The sequence below is a fragment of the Tribolium castaneum genome, chromosome 1, assembly GCF_031307605.1.
Source record: "Tribolium castaneum strain GA2 chromosome 1, icTriCast1.1, whole genome shotgun sequence".
In the NCBI taxonomy this organism is placed as follows: domain Eukaryota; kingdom Metazoa; phylum Arthropoda; class Insecta; order Coleoptera; family Tenebrionidae; genus Tribolium; species Tribolium castaneum.
The window spans coordinates 29,815,350-29,830,180 of NC_087394.1; the positions used below are offsets into that span (position 1 = coordinate 29,815,350).

The window sequence follows — 14,831 nt, forward strand, 5'->3', positions numbered from 1 at the left end:
GTTAAATCCCGTTCAGAAACTTTACATGCTGATAGATCTGTTTCGCTTTAACTTCACCTTGAATATCTCACACGATGCTCCTTTTCTCCATTATTTTTTCATTAAAACTTTACAAAGCAATCCTATCTTGAGTCGAAATGCTAGTTGGAAATTCAATTTATTTTCAATTACGTAAACAGACGTGGTGGGAACTTAATTGGCAGTCGACTTAAAAAACGACCTTTTTTCAACAACTTTTAAACCTTTTCGCTTTTCACAACCATTAAGTTATAGTTATTAACAATACAAGTGCGAAAACACAAGTTTAAAGTTCGAGGGCTGTCGTTATGCAACGAGCGCATGCGAGGGAAGCGTGTTTTAAAATAGTATTTATAATCTAGGATTCAAATATTAAAAAGAAGGCTTAAACAATGTTTGGTTAAATTGTTTAAAAAATGCATTAAAAAGCAAATACAAATTACAAAATTTTCTCAGTTCTTTTAGATTTAGAGTAAATAAAAAAGTTAAACTAGGGATAAAATCTAAAACGTTTGACAGACGTAGCTAAGGCAAATTTTAATGTTTGGCGCTTTTATTGCTTGTAAACAGTAATGACCGTCAGTTAATTACGCTGAAAACAGGATCATTCAGGCGATACTAATATGACAGAACCAAAAATGCTTCTGGTAAATTTAATTAAAATTATTGACCTAAGAAGCAATCTTTGTGACTCTGTGACTGCGTTATTTGATCTATTCAACACTTTAAGGCGGGTTTCAAAATTTAATTTCCCCGAGACACAAAAAATTATGTCCTTTGATGCTGGCGCTCTGTTCTTATAAATCTCACGACATTTTCATTTTAAATACAAATTATTTTCCCTTATATTGCCTTAATTAAGTTTTAATTTTTCTTGCATTATTAATTACTGTCTTAATGAACGAAAATGAAAAAGAAACTGTGTACTCAATATTAAAATTTTGAGCGCTGTTTTCTGGGATGATATGAAAAGTGAGTAGTAAGAAGGACCCTTCAGAATACTTTGTTTTGTTTAAAAATTAAGCTAATCTTTCGAAAGCTCCATTTATTAGAGAAAAAATTATTTAGAAACATTTATGAATGAGATTCTCCTTTTAAGTCGTTAATAAATTTTTCTAATTTTTAATACCATATTTTTTTTAAATGGAGAAAACATACTGTTGGTAATTCGTCTTCGACTCATGGTGAATTTATGTGATTTTAATAAAGAGATTTCCCTAAAAATGTTAATTTTGAAACATATCTTAAAAACAGGGCAAAATGTTTAAAAAAAACAAGTGTTCTGAAGGGGCCTTCTTACTACTAAAGTGTGATATAAAAATCGAAATGGAAGCGTCAAAGTGCAGGCGTTAATGTGATCCTAGGTCCCCCAAAACTGGTTGCTATTACCTGACGTCACAAATAATTAATGGCGCGCTTTTATCTCAGCCATTCTCTAAATTGAGATGTCGTCATTTCTGTCATGCTGGTAATACAAAATGAAGCGGCCATTTCCATCACCATTATACTTTGCAGTTCATTATTCATATAAAATTAATCTTTATGACTACCCTTCATAATCATAATTTCTGCCTTTAGAGTTTCTGCAGTTCACGCAGTCTTGAATTACTCTCATTCGAAATTTGTCTGCAGATTCACCCGAGACGATGCAATCAGAAGCGAGAAAACTTTTTTATTATGTTTGTTTTATCTGACATTTCCCGGAAAATACGTTCGTTCATTTCTAAGCCGAATGATTATTAAAATTAGACATCCCCCACTGTTAACATTTCTCTTAATGTCCATTCCTTCCTGCTCGACTCAATCTTCCTTCACTAATGCTTTTGAATAGGTGCGGCACTTGTTCAAGATTCTCTAACCGTCGATTTCAAAGAGAATTGATGAACCAATCTGGATGGAACGTGACGCACGTTTTCCACACAAGCCAGACAAACCCCTTTTTAAGACACGTCATCGCACGTTAATTCATCTTCAGAATTACTTACCGGTGTGGCAAAATAAATACACCGACAGAAATATTAACCCGGCGCATCCACCATAATTACAATTTAGACTAACTACTACAAACAAAAATTACAATTATTGTTACCTGTATTTACAATATGAGATCACTTTTCAATAATGTATGCTACACTAGAGTCATAAATAAGTAAGTAATTGTCGGCACTTTTTTTTTAAATTCGTTTTAGATTTTTTGGTGGTATCAGATATAAATACTTTTGTCATTATTAGACCAATTTTTCAAAAACTACCTCTGCAAATTAAATTTAAACCTAGCCACTTGCACCAAAAAAAAATAGCAAAAAATATTATTACGATTTTAGGAGTTTGAAAGTACTGTTGTGCTTAGCTGTGTGTTTCAATTTACAAGAAAATGTCAAAACATAATGACGCAAACTGATCGTCTCATTGAGTGTTTTAATGTATTTTTCAGGCCAAATTAAATCTAGTACCCCGGCGCATCCACCATAATTAAAGGTTCGAATGCAAAAGTGTATCGACAATCATTTCTTAAAGAATAATTTTTTTTTAGTTTTATAAAATGTTTTGACACTGCCACTGGCTCGTTTTTAGATAAATCATCCAAACAATTTTCTTGATATTTACAGAAAACAAAGCTTATCAAACCGGCCTTCTACTGCAAATACATAGTGAACAAAATAAGGTAAAATCATTCATGAACTATTTATGGTTCTTGCTGAAAACCAAACTTATCAAAAAAGCCTCGGATTGTAAAAAAAAGTCGAAGTAAACCGACAATTACTTTCGAATCGTTACGAAATTTTTGTTTCCGCAAAATCATTAACTGGTTTTTAAGCAAATCCAATCCAAAAAATCTTGATTTTTGCAGGAAACAAAGCTTATCAAAAAAGCTTCCGATTGCAAAAAAATAGTGAAGTGACCACAGTCACTTCGTAAGACATAAATAAATTGTTGAGTTTTCTCAAAATAATTGACATCTCATTTATTGACGAATAATATTTAGAAAAATCATTCGCAAAATGTTCCTTATTTCAGCAAAAAACAAAATTAGTCAAAAAGTCCTACGACTGCCGAAAAATAGTGAGCCGAGTATAACTTCCTAGAAAAATAGTACATTTTTTTGGTTTTCTCAAAATATTTTGTCCTTGACTCACTTCTACACGAACTTTTTTAAAGGAATCATCCATAAATTATTCCTAATTTTTTGGAGAAAGCAACGTTTATCAAAAAAGCCATCGACTACAAAAAAATTGTAAACCAACTAATTATTACTCTCTAGAGCTATAAAAAAAATTTTGTTTTCTGAAGTCTGTATCGACTTATTTTTACACGAATCATTTTCAAGTAAATTTCTTTCTAAAATTTATGAAATTTTTGTAGAAAATAAAGCTTATCAAAAACGCCTTCAACCACAAAAAAGTGAACCGATAATAATCACTTCTTAGAGTCGTAATTTTTCGTTTTTGGCAAATTTTTGGCTCATTTTGAGGCAAATCATACATAAACTTTTTTGGTTCATATTGAAAACAAAGCTTATTGTAAAAGCTTTCGAATGTAAAAGATAGTGAATAAAAAATCTCTTTTGAAGCTTGAAATTTTTTTTTATTTTCCTAAAATATTGTATTCTTCGACACTTAAAATATACGGTTTTTTTCGTGTGTACGAAAGTTTTGACAACTGTTTGGCATTTCTCATACAAAACGTCAGACTATTTTTAATAGATTTAAAACAATTTTAACTTTGTTAAACCAAATTCGAAGAATAAAGTGTTGTATTTAACTCGTTTTCGTGTAAGTCGGTTCATTTATTTCACCTCGTTAAATAAATAACTATTTTCTACTTTGGCTTCACAAATTGTTCATTTGAAACCGAAAGTATTTTCGTTTTAGTAAATTTTTGGTGGGAGTTGTATTGGCAGTGCTGGACTGGGTGTCATCAGTCATCACTGTAATCTAGTGTGTGATCTGTCAACAGCGTCAACCCGTTTATTGATAAAGCCCGAATAATTAACAAAATTAAGAGGAAATAGTTTAAGTTTCGATAAACTAAACTAAACAAAAACAAATAACAAAAATAGAAAAAATAGTATATTACACTCGTTTTATAAAACTCAACTGTGGCACTCTTTCGTCGTGCTCCAAAACTATTCGTGCCACAATAGAACGTCTTGTAAAAGTCTGGCACTGTCTTACTTGTAGTAGAATTATTTTTTTCGAAACATCCATAAAATTTTTTGGGTCTTTTGGAAAATAATATGACCCAAAAAAACGTCCTAATCTTTTTATCTTCATTAATAATCAATAATCATAGCTGGTCGTCTTAGTTCTTTAGAACAGTAATATCTAAACAAACTGGCACCTCTTATTGAAGAATCTCTTGGAAAATATGCCTACTGTAACCGAAATTGACAGAAAGGTGTCGGCAAAATAATATTGTGTTTTCCTCCCGTTTCGCACTTTTGTGCGCCATTCCCGTAAACTAAATTTGACATCAAACGCCCCGATAAAAAATGTAAAAGGCGTATCCCTGTAGTTTTTCCTCGGTTCTCCTTTCGGCTATTACTGTTGTATTCTTGAAAGGAAGCCACATCGGATTTCACGTTCACCTTTTAAAGGTCCGGAAGTGCAGAGCGTATAATGGTCCAAGTGCAAAGTTGCAACGCCCCTGGGAAACCCGTGTTATTCTCGTATGTATGCCACGTCAGCAACTCCAGGCACTGGATCACCAGATTACAATATGTTCCGGGGCCACTCCACCTGTCACTGCCAGCAGAGAGCCGATACTTTGTTGCCTATTGTATTGTCACGAATAACGGCTTTAAGTGCTAAAGCACGAGCTCCGCTGCTATTTTGAATTTACACCTGCATTGTGTGTCTATCAGAGAGCACGCCGAAACTCACCGGAAGCGCTCACTGTTCCCAGCTCCTACCAGAAACACCCAAGTTTCATTGTCAGTCGGTACTCCGATGGACAGGCGAAGAGAATTCGAACCGACACATAAAAGATTTGTTTATCATCAGTAATTTGTTTATCAGTATTTTGCGAAAACTGATACTCCTATCAATTTTTGTCTATTCACCAAAATTAAAGCTCATAAAATTTTCTACAAAAGAGTTATTTGCATTTTTCTTGAGCGAGATATAAGCTTGAAAATAATTAAAAATTAAAAAAAATGTGCTATAAAAGAAAATGTCTTGTGATTTAAAAAACTGACAATATACTAAATTAATTGAGTGGTTAATCTTGGACAATTTTTGCTTAAAAACATCTAAATTGTTTATAGACTGTAATTATCAAATTTGTAACAACTGTTAACTAAAGTATAACGTTCCGGCATAAGCGCATTATTTCAGTTAAGATGCAGACTAGTTTGTAGAATTGTAGACGATTTAATTGTTGTTGAGAGGCCGATGAGAGCCCAATTACAGCGATTTACGGAGGGCTGTATTAAACGTAGTTTGAGAAAAACGAGAAACAAAGGTGAGTTATATATGGAAAAGTCTTTTATTCAGTGAGCGGCTGCCCGATCCATCCTCATTATACAAACATCTTTATGCTCATGTTAAGGAAAAGTTGGTACTTTATAAAGGAAAGCAGCGCAAACTGCTTTGCATTCGTACAATGAACGGCAATTGTAAGAAACAAGCTGGCCCGAGAACAGAGAACTCGTTTACGGATTGTAAAGTTCATAAACGTATGCTAATAAGCCTGATCAAATTTATGTTCCATACAAAAGTTTGCAGGGAAATTTTCTTCAAAGAATTTAATATCCGGTGAGTTTTTCCACGTTCGGATTTAAATTCTCCCTAGACTGCAAAGCCGTGGCGCGAATGAGAAGCTAGTATTTATGTTTTAATTAAAAATCAATTAACGCCTTGACGGAATACGTGACATCAGTTCGTTATCACTTTGGGCTAGAATGGAGGTTGCGGGGTTAAAAACTCATTAAGCCGCCGAGCTCGAGGTCCCAACAAATTACACATTCAAGCGATTAATAATTAAATTATTAATTCTCAAGATTTAGGATTGATTGAAGAAGGCAATAACTGTAAACATTATACAGCTTTAAAGATCAGACGTTCGTGTTAAATCATCGTCAAATGTGTTCGTGCAATTTGTTCCCACCCCAGCCAGTCTTAATGCTTACAGCGAGAAATGTTTTTGGCAACCGCTGAAACCAATCGCAGACTCTATTGTCGGCTATAAATCTTGGTACACCACGGCTTTTTCACGACTTCGAACAGAATAATGTAAGGCCTTAGATGTAATTACAATGATTTAAGTCATGTTAAGTTGCTGATTTATGCCGCCGTCGATGTACAAAGACGCCAAAAGATCGAAAATATTTTTAAAAGGGCTCAGCAGAATTTTCACACACGAACATTTCAAAATGGACCACTACCAGCAGAATTATTAAACGAAATATCTAACACATTGAAAACGACCTTAATTGGAAATTAACGTGAGCAAATCCTTTCGAAAATTAATTTTTTTAGTGTCACTTAGAGTTCACATAAAGAAATATTTTATCAAGATATTATTACACATAGATGAGAGACCATACAGCGGAAAATAGTCAGTAGATCTTCAAAAATCTATTGGTTAAAAATTCAATGAAAAATATTAACAGAAAAAGCCTACAAAAAATGCTAATAATACACAATTAGTTATGAAGTTTTTAAGTAATTTTTAGTGTTTTGAAACGAACTGTAATTTACTATTATATTTATTTATTATTTATTATAATTATAATTTACAGTTACGCTCTTAAATAAAATCAACGGTTTATTTAAAAAATTATTACAAAAAAAAGTTACGTGATACATAATTTTTATTAGGAATATTTGTATCCAGCAGTATCAGAAGCAGCATTAAATTCATAATAATCACGTATAATAATCAACAGAAGGGAACATTTCTGGTAAATCTACGAATATTGCTCAACAAGATGTGGCAAATTGTGAAGAAAAATTATATTCTTTCTCGATGAAATAGTTTGCAAGTTTTGCTGTTGTACTTATAGCTGCTACCTCTTTAATTTGTTTAATAATTAGTTTATTTCTATATATAAATTATTATTTCTCTTAAGAGGATACTTTTAATCAACGAACCAGTGTTGGTGTCCGCTTATAAGAGAGATTACTGTACATATCTGAAACTTACGAATTGTAATGAAATAAATCAGTTATTTAATTTGCTTAATAATAATTAGTTTATTTCTATGTATAAATTATTATTTTTCTTAAGAGGCCACTTTTAATAAACGGACCACTGTCGGTGTCCGCTTATAGGAGAGTTTACTGTACATATTAGAAACTTACGAATTATAATAAAATAAATCAGTTATTCAATTTATTTAATAATAATTAGTTTATTTCTATGTATAAATTATTATTTCTCTTAAGAGGACACTTAAACGGACCACTGTTGGTGTCCGCTTATAGGAGAGTTCACTGTACATACCTGAAACTTACGAATTGCAATGAAATAAATCAGTTATATCAAGTATACATTTTTTAAAAACACGTAACTCTTACAGCTACTTAAAACCAAACGATTCGAGTCTTAGATGCGCTTTAATTAACAAATAATGCTCTAATTTTATGCAAATTTACACGATCTGGCAGTGAATCTCCAAAAACCAATTTAATAATAAAAATATTTTTATTTACAACCACTAATGTAATATTCGTATGCCGATTACTAAACTTTTAAGAGTTGGGAACCACGTCATTAAATCTCAGGGTCAGTAATTTAATTACCTACGTTTAAATTGAAAAACCCAGATTTTTTTCGAATGTGCTTTAAATTCGGTGAAATTAATTTACTGCATTTAATCAAGGATTAACAAATTTTTGGACGTTTGATTAAGTTTTTCTAAAAATGCAAATGTTAATACGTTTTTAGAGGTGCTGTAATGTAATATAGAGAGACCGGGCTTTGAGTGAGCGTCTGGTTTTATATTTTTTGCTTCGAATTTGCATAAATCGAAGACGCATATATTTATCTTAAAGCCGTAGTATGAAATGAAAATCAAACGCAAACGTAGATGATTGAAATTTTAATAAAATCAATAATGAAAAATAACATTGCGAAATGTGCCCTAGTTGGAGAGTAGCACATAAGGACCGTATTATTCCACAAAATACCGTTTGGCGAAAAAACGCCCATATTAAAATTGTTTATGGAAATATTTTCATCGCCTGTGGCGGAAATTTTCATCAATCAATGTTTGTACACAATGAGCGAATTTACCTTCACTGGGAAGAAATTGATTCCTGCTTAACTACGAAAATTTTGATTTTATTTTTTATGTTTTCACTCTAAACAGGCTTTAATGAAAATTCTTTCCGATTCGGGACACACATGTTGGAAATATATTTAATTACGATTTGGACTGAACTAAGTTTTGTCCCGAGTTGTTTTTCGCTTGATTTTCCTTTCGCTTGAGAAAGCATCACGTTTTATTAGCTACGACGGTTTTCAGTGGAAACGTACGATCGTTATCGACCGTTATGTTGTTCTAATTTCGATTTCTCGCCACTATCGGCAAAAATACGGGCCCTGATCCCATTTTCTCCGTCCTGGATGAGATTTCGGCGCATTTAAATTAACGACAAGTGAAACCAAACTTTTACCAACAACAAAAATAAAGCGTTGATGTTTGACGCGATAATTAGTGCGCCGTAATTTGCAATAAAAATAAATTCGCCCATAAATGTAAATAAAACTGCCCTAAACGAGATAAATGGTAATGTAATAATGATGTTATTGCAAAATACTGCATTGTGCCATTAATTGACTAATTCCCGCATGAAACGCCAGTTTTGTAAGAAAAATAAACTCGTGCCTCGAAATAATGAGTGCCCATTTTGTAGTTTGAAATAATGCCAACGGACTCTGTAGACATAACCAGTTTAATTTTCATGTCCGATTTTTATGTTGTCACAAACAATGCTATCAGGCTCGGTTGACATATTTGTGCATTCAATGTAAATATGCACAGTATATCATGCATGCGGAATGGTGAAATAAAGTTATTTGTGAAAACAGATAGCTTCACCTGAACAAGGAAGCTGCGTATTGCTAAATTCCCGAAATTTGAATTGATTACATCTAAAACAACACGCTTTTATTTATTCAGGCATTTATGGACAAACATAAAACTTCAACTTGGCAGAAACACGTTAGGCTGTAGTTATAAATTTATTGCTAAATAAATAATGTCTCAATTATTGCGAGCCGACCACAATTGATTTTTGTTTGCTCTTCGCCCGAAATCAGAAAATTTGATTGAAGCGATAAAAATTTTAACGGAGCACAATAATATTTTCGCAGCGGGATGAATAAATTAGGTATTAAATTACAACGATAATTTTTTATAACCTTACACAGCGCATAACGAGGCGAATATTTTCTGTTCGGTTGAAACGAGGCTGTATTTTATATTGCTTCGAAAGTCTTTATAAAAGCCGGCACTCATTTACAGCGTTTAATTTGCGTTTTTGCATTAAATAGCGTTCGCTTAATTGCCCACGTTACTACATTAGTTAAGGGTAGTAATAAAGCGATCAGTATTTTAATCAGTAAAAAATAATAAATGATCAGTATTTAATTCTTTTTTGAACAGTAAAAATAATAAACGATCAGTATTTAATTCATTTTTGCACAGTAAAAAATTTATATGACAAGTAAACCACGCACAGTAGTTTATTAAAATTTGCCCAATACTGTGCATTTATTATTTTTACTGTGCAACTATTATTTTTACTGTGCAATTATTATTTTTACTGTGAATTCATTATTTTTACAGTGGATTTACTATTTTTACTGTGCATTTATTATTTTTACTGTACATTTATTATTTTTACTGTGCAATTATTATTTTTACTCTGCATTTATTATTTTTACAGTGCATTTAGTATTTTTACTGTGCATTTATTATTTTTACTTTGCTACTATTATTTTTACTGTGCAATTATTATTTTTACTGTGCATTCATTATTTTTACAGTGCATTTACTATTTTTACTGTGCATTTATTATTTTTACTGTACATTTATTATTTTTACTGTGCAATTATTATTTTTACTGTGCATTCATTATTTTTACAGTGCATTTACTATTTTTACTGTGCATTTATTATTTTTACTGTACATTTATTATTTTTACTGTGCAATTTTTATTTTTACTCTGCATTTATTATTTTTACAGTGCATTTACTATTTTTACTGTGCATTTATTATTTTTACTGTACATTTATTATTTTTACTGTGCAATTTTTATTTTTACTCTGCATTTATTATTTTTACAGTGCATTTACTATTTTTACTGTGCATTTATTATTTTTACTGTGCAGTTATTATTTTTACTTTGCACTTATTATTTTTACTGTGCATTTATTATTTTTACTGTGCATTTATTATTTTTACTATGCAAATATTATTTTTACTGTGCATTTATTATTTTTACTGTGCAGTTATTATTTTTACTTTGCATTTATTATTTTTACTGTGCATTTATTATTTTTACTGTGCAACTATTATTTTTACTGTGCAATTATTATTTTTACTGTGAATTCATTATCTTTACAGTGGATTTACTATTTTTACTGTGCATTTATTATTTTTACTGTACATTTATTATTTTTACTGTGCATTTATTATTTTTAAAGTGTATTTACTATTTTTACTGTGCAATTATTATTTTTATTGTGCATTTATTATTTTTACAGTGCATTTACTATTTGTACTGTGCATTTATTATTTTTACTGTGCATTTATTATTTTTACTGTGCAAACATTATTTTTACTGTGCAATTATGATTTTTACTGTGCATTTATTATTTTTACTGTGCATTTATTATTTTTACTATGCAAATATTATTTTTACTGTGCATTTATTATTTTTACTGTGCAGTTATTATTTTTACTTTGCATTTATTATTTTTACTGTGCATTTATTATTTTTACTATGCAAATATTATTTTTAATGTGCAATTATTATTTTACTGTGCATTTACTATTTTTCTGTGCATTTATTACCTTTACTGATTAAAAATACTTGTCGTTTAAATAAAATACTGTGCATTTAATTTGCGATTAGTTGATAGTAATACATTTTTTGTAATGTTATCAACATTATCGATAAACACACTGGAATTTGGTTGTTGAAAAGTGTAAAAACGCACAGCAAATAAGCAGAGATTAGGAGCGAAATTCAAAGGAGTTCAGAAGGCAAGCCAGTACAGCGACATTCATGAAAAGCTTGTCGAGTAGCAACTTATCTGCCGATTCGCAAATGCGATTCATTTCTGTCAGAAAGAGTAGCTTTAAATGTTCAACCTGAAATTTTAACATTCGCTTCTTACGCGAACTTTCCATTATCAAAAGCCAAAAGCACTAGGGACGTTATTGCGCGATCGTGCTCGATTTTCGAGATGACTTTATTTCCACCGCTACCTCGTAAGTGTGGGTGGTTGCAGTCGGCGGTGAAGAGCAGGCACAAAATTTAAAATTTTTCGATAATAATTACTGAATTAAAAAAAAATTCTTAAACTTGTTGGGTGGTGGCGTATACCAATAATTTAAATGAGATCGGTTTGTTCAGATGCAATTTATTGCAAAAGCTGGAGAGCCGTCAACGAGATTTATAGTGTAGTACGGATTTGTTGGAATTTTATCTCAAAATAAATGTTGCTATATTTTCCAAAGTGTCAAAAATCAGACCCAACTTACAGTTTGGATGTTAACACATATCAGATAAAATTGAATCTTGTTTTTCAGCTGTCATTTGAACAACTTTCCAATTTACCTCCTTAAAAAGTTGATTTAAAAAACCGTTCGGTGGGATTGCGACGCAGACCTTGGATCGATTCTTTTAAGGATTACAGTAATAAATTGAGTTTGCTTAAAAGTTTTTAGAACTATTTTGAGTTCTTGTGTATGTATGTGTTTTTTTCCCCAATTAACATACATACTGCTATTAAACAAACAATTTGTGAGATTAAAATCATATTTTCTTTACTCATGTACACTTTTATCGAGAGAACCGAGTCGAGGGTACCGAACTATAAAAGCTGTCGTTGATTATTCAATTTCTTTGAGACATTTAAGGTTTTAAAAAAATCTAATTTAGTTATTAAAATAAAATAAAATAAAAGGACTTTTGGTATTTAAATTTATTAATTAATTAACTCTTAAAATAGAGAAAATAAACTTCTATCTAATTTAGTTGATTGTAGAATATACAAAGTGAGTCTGCTTAAAGTATTTTTACTGTATCTTTTATATTTTTCTTTATGTACAATGCCAAGCAAAATATTTTGGGCACTTTTGGCGGTTCATGGTTAAAAAAGATAGGGAATTACACGGGATTATATTAGGAAAATGACAAAGATGTTCGAAATTTTTTGCTCACCACTGTATCTATGTACATATTTGTTTTGCATTAACAAACGTCCAGTTAAATGAAAATGTAATTTTTTTATGAAAAATTTAATATTCATGCAGTTCGCAATCTTTTATGTATTTTTTGTTGGTAACATTTTAAGCCTTTCTAGTTTATAAACAATATTTTAAAATACGTTTACCATATCAGTGTGTTTTAAATTTAATTGAAAACACGTTTAAATTTAAAATAAATAAAAAATAATAATTTAATTTAAAACATGTTTTGTTTCAACAATAATTAAAGACTATATGTAGATTTCTTCAGAATTTGTCTACAAATCCTTACAATAAACAATAATGAATTAAAAATATTAAATCCATAAAAACACAACAAAAATGTCCGTTTATCCGCCTTGAGGAGGTGTCCTTTAAGGAACATTACACTGAATTTATTTTAATTAAAGAAAAAAAGATTAGTTCGGATTATGGGGGATTTACAGTAAACAAAATTTTTTTTCTGAAAATATTTATTAAGTAATTGAAAAGTTATATACAAAACACAGAACGTCCACAGTATATTAATTTTAGTACAAAAGCCAGTTATAATGTACACAGCGTTTAAAAATGAATGTACAATTATCGCTCATATTGACAAACATTGTGTGAACGCAACATTAGTAGAGGGTAATTAAATAGGTACTACACAATGAATAAAAAACATTGAAATAAAAAAAAATAACGCAGTGCCACAAAAGATCACAAAGACTAGAAAATATTGGCAACTCACGAATGGAGGAGTGCTCTCAATTCCGTAGATAACAAGGCACCTCTTCAATGTATATACATTTTACATAACAGCATATATTACGGTTATCATTATGAATACAAAAGCCTAATCACAGACACTATAAATTTGACTCAAAATTGTCATTGAAAAACATCAAAACAAATCACTTAAGTACAGGTAAATCATATCAATTGGCAGTTTTATTACACGGAGTTATCAATAAAAAACAATTTTGTATGAAAGCTACCAGTTATAAAAATATAATTTGGAAAGGCAATCAGCTTTTATTTCACACTGGATACGAATAAAATAATTTTGATATGTCAAACACACTAAAATCAAGTTTTCAAATAAAATTGATAGATGTAGTGCGGAAACACCCACCAAACAAATAGACTAGTTTGTCCAACAACGAAGCCAGTTTAGGTCAAAAAAGGCCCTTCTCCTTCTTCATAGCGGTCTGTTTCCACACCGGCAATTTCTGGAACTCTTCCTTAGTCATCGACAACAACTCCTGGAAATCCTCCGCCGACAAATACACCTCCAGATGGGTCGGATCGACGCCTTCCGGCAAAGGCCGCTGCAGCAACTCGGCCAAGGGGTAAGTCGTCCGCAGAAGGAGCGCCAGCTCGTCCTCCACCGACAGCCTCGCATTCGCCCTTTTCCCCTCTTTCAAATTCAACTCAGCCACGTCTTCCCTGTCCGCCCAGCACGGGAACAAGTTCTTAAATTCCAGCGGCTCAAGTCCTGCCCAAACTAAGTAAGCAGGCACCGGTTCGTCGTCGTTGTGGCTCTCTCGCCAGTAGCTGACAGCTGTTTGCATGGCGGCTTTTCTTTCCGCTTGCCACCGAACGGCTCCAGAGCCCGTCTGGTCGCTTAGTTCCATCTCGTCTCTTTCCTTCTCGGGCCACCAGCCCTGCCACAGCCACAATTCGTGCTTGTTGTCGATCATGAACAACGCTGGAATAAGAAAAAGTCACAAAACCTGGACGCGAATCAACAACTATGCATTAGACTGTCACCCCTTATCACCACGCAAACGAGTTTCCACAGATGGCTCTCGCACAAGATGGATAAAGGCAACGTCTATGTTTAAAAGTTATATCGTCAATCAAAAATTTTTCACCCGAATGTAAATTCGAGCCGGGGAAACAGATTGTTGGGACGTCTGTCTCTTCAATTATTCCAACACATTTAAGCACGTGCAAATATACGTCCAACCCAAACCAATTTGTCACTTAGACTTATACATGCTTACGAAGCGGGACTTCTAGTATCCACACAAATTAAACAATCAGTTTCAACACGTGTTTGTCTTTTTGAGTGTGTTTTGCCTAACGAAAATTTGGTAAAATACATCGATAAATCATAAATTAGTTTAGAAAATTAAAAAAGTTTGCATTTTTTTCAACCCTTTAAGCAATTAGGCCATTTTGATATTTTTGCGGTTTTAATGAGTTTTACATCCAGAAACGCAATAATTTCGCCAAAAGAATGTTGTGTTTGCGTTTTTGGAACAATTAAGCAGCCAAACATTAAATTACTTCACAAAAATTACCGAAATGGATTGAGAATAGTTTTTCCGAGAGCCGATGCGCGTTTTTCTCGCTAGATTTTGCTAAAAATTATGTCAAATTTTTCATTATTCTTCCT

General features: G+C 31.8%; 1 protein-coding gene across 4 annotated transcripts in view; it reads right to left on the reverse strand.

Annotated features, from left to right (window-relative positions):
* Positions 1–12,953: 12,953 nt before the first annotated feature.
* Svil (Supervillin) overlaps positions 12,954–14,831 on the reverse strand; it is a 36,906-nt gene continuing 35,028 nt past the window's right edge. For all 4 annotated transcript variants that reach the window (XM_064358630.1, XM_064358628.1, XM_064358632.1 and 1 more), the window contains one exon: positions 12,954–14,138. In XM_064358630.1, the coding sequence (XP_064214700.1) occupies positions 13,606–14,138 (533 nt within the window). In that variant the 3' untranslated portion in view covers positions 12,954–13,605. The remainder of the gene's footprint in view (positions 14,139–14,831) is intronic.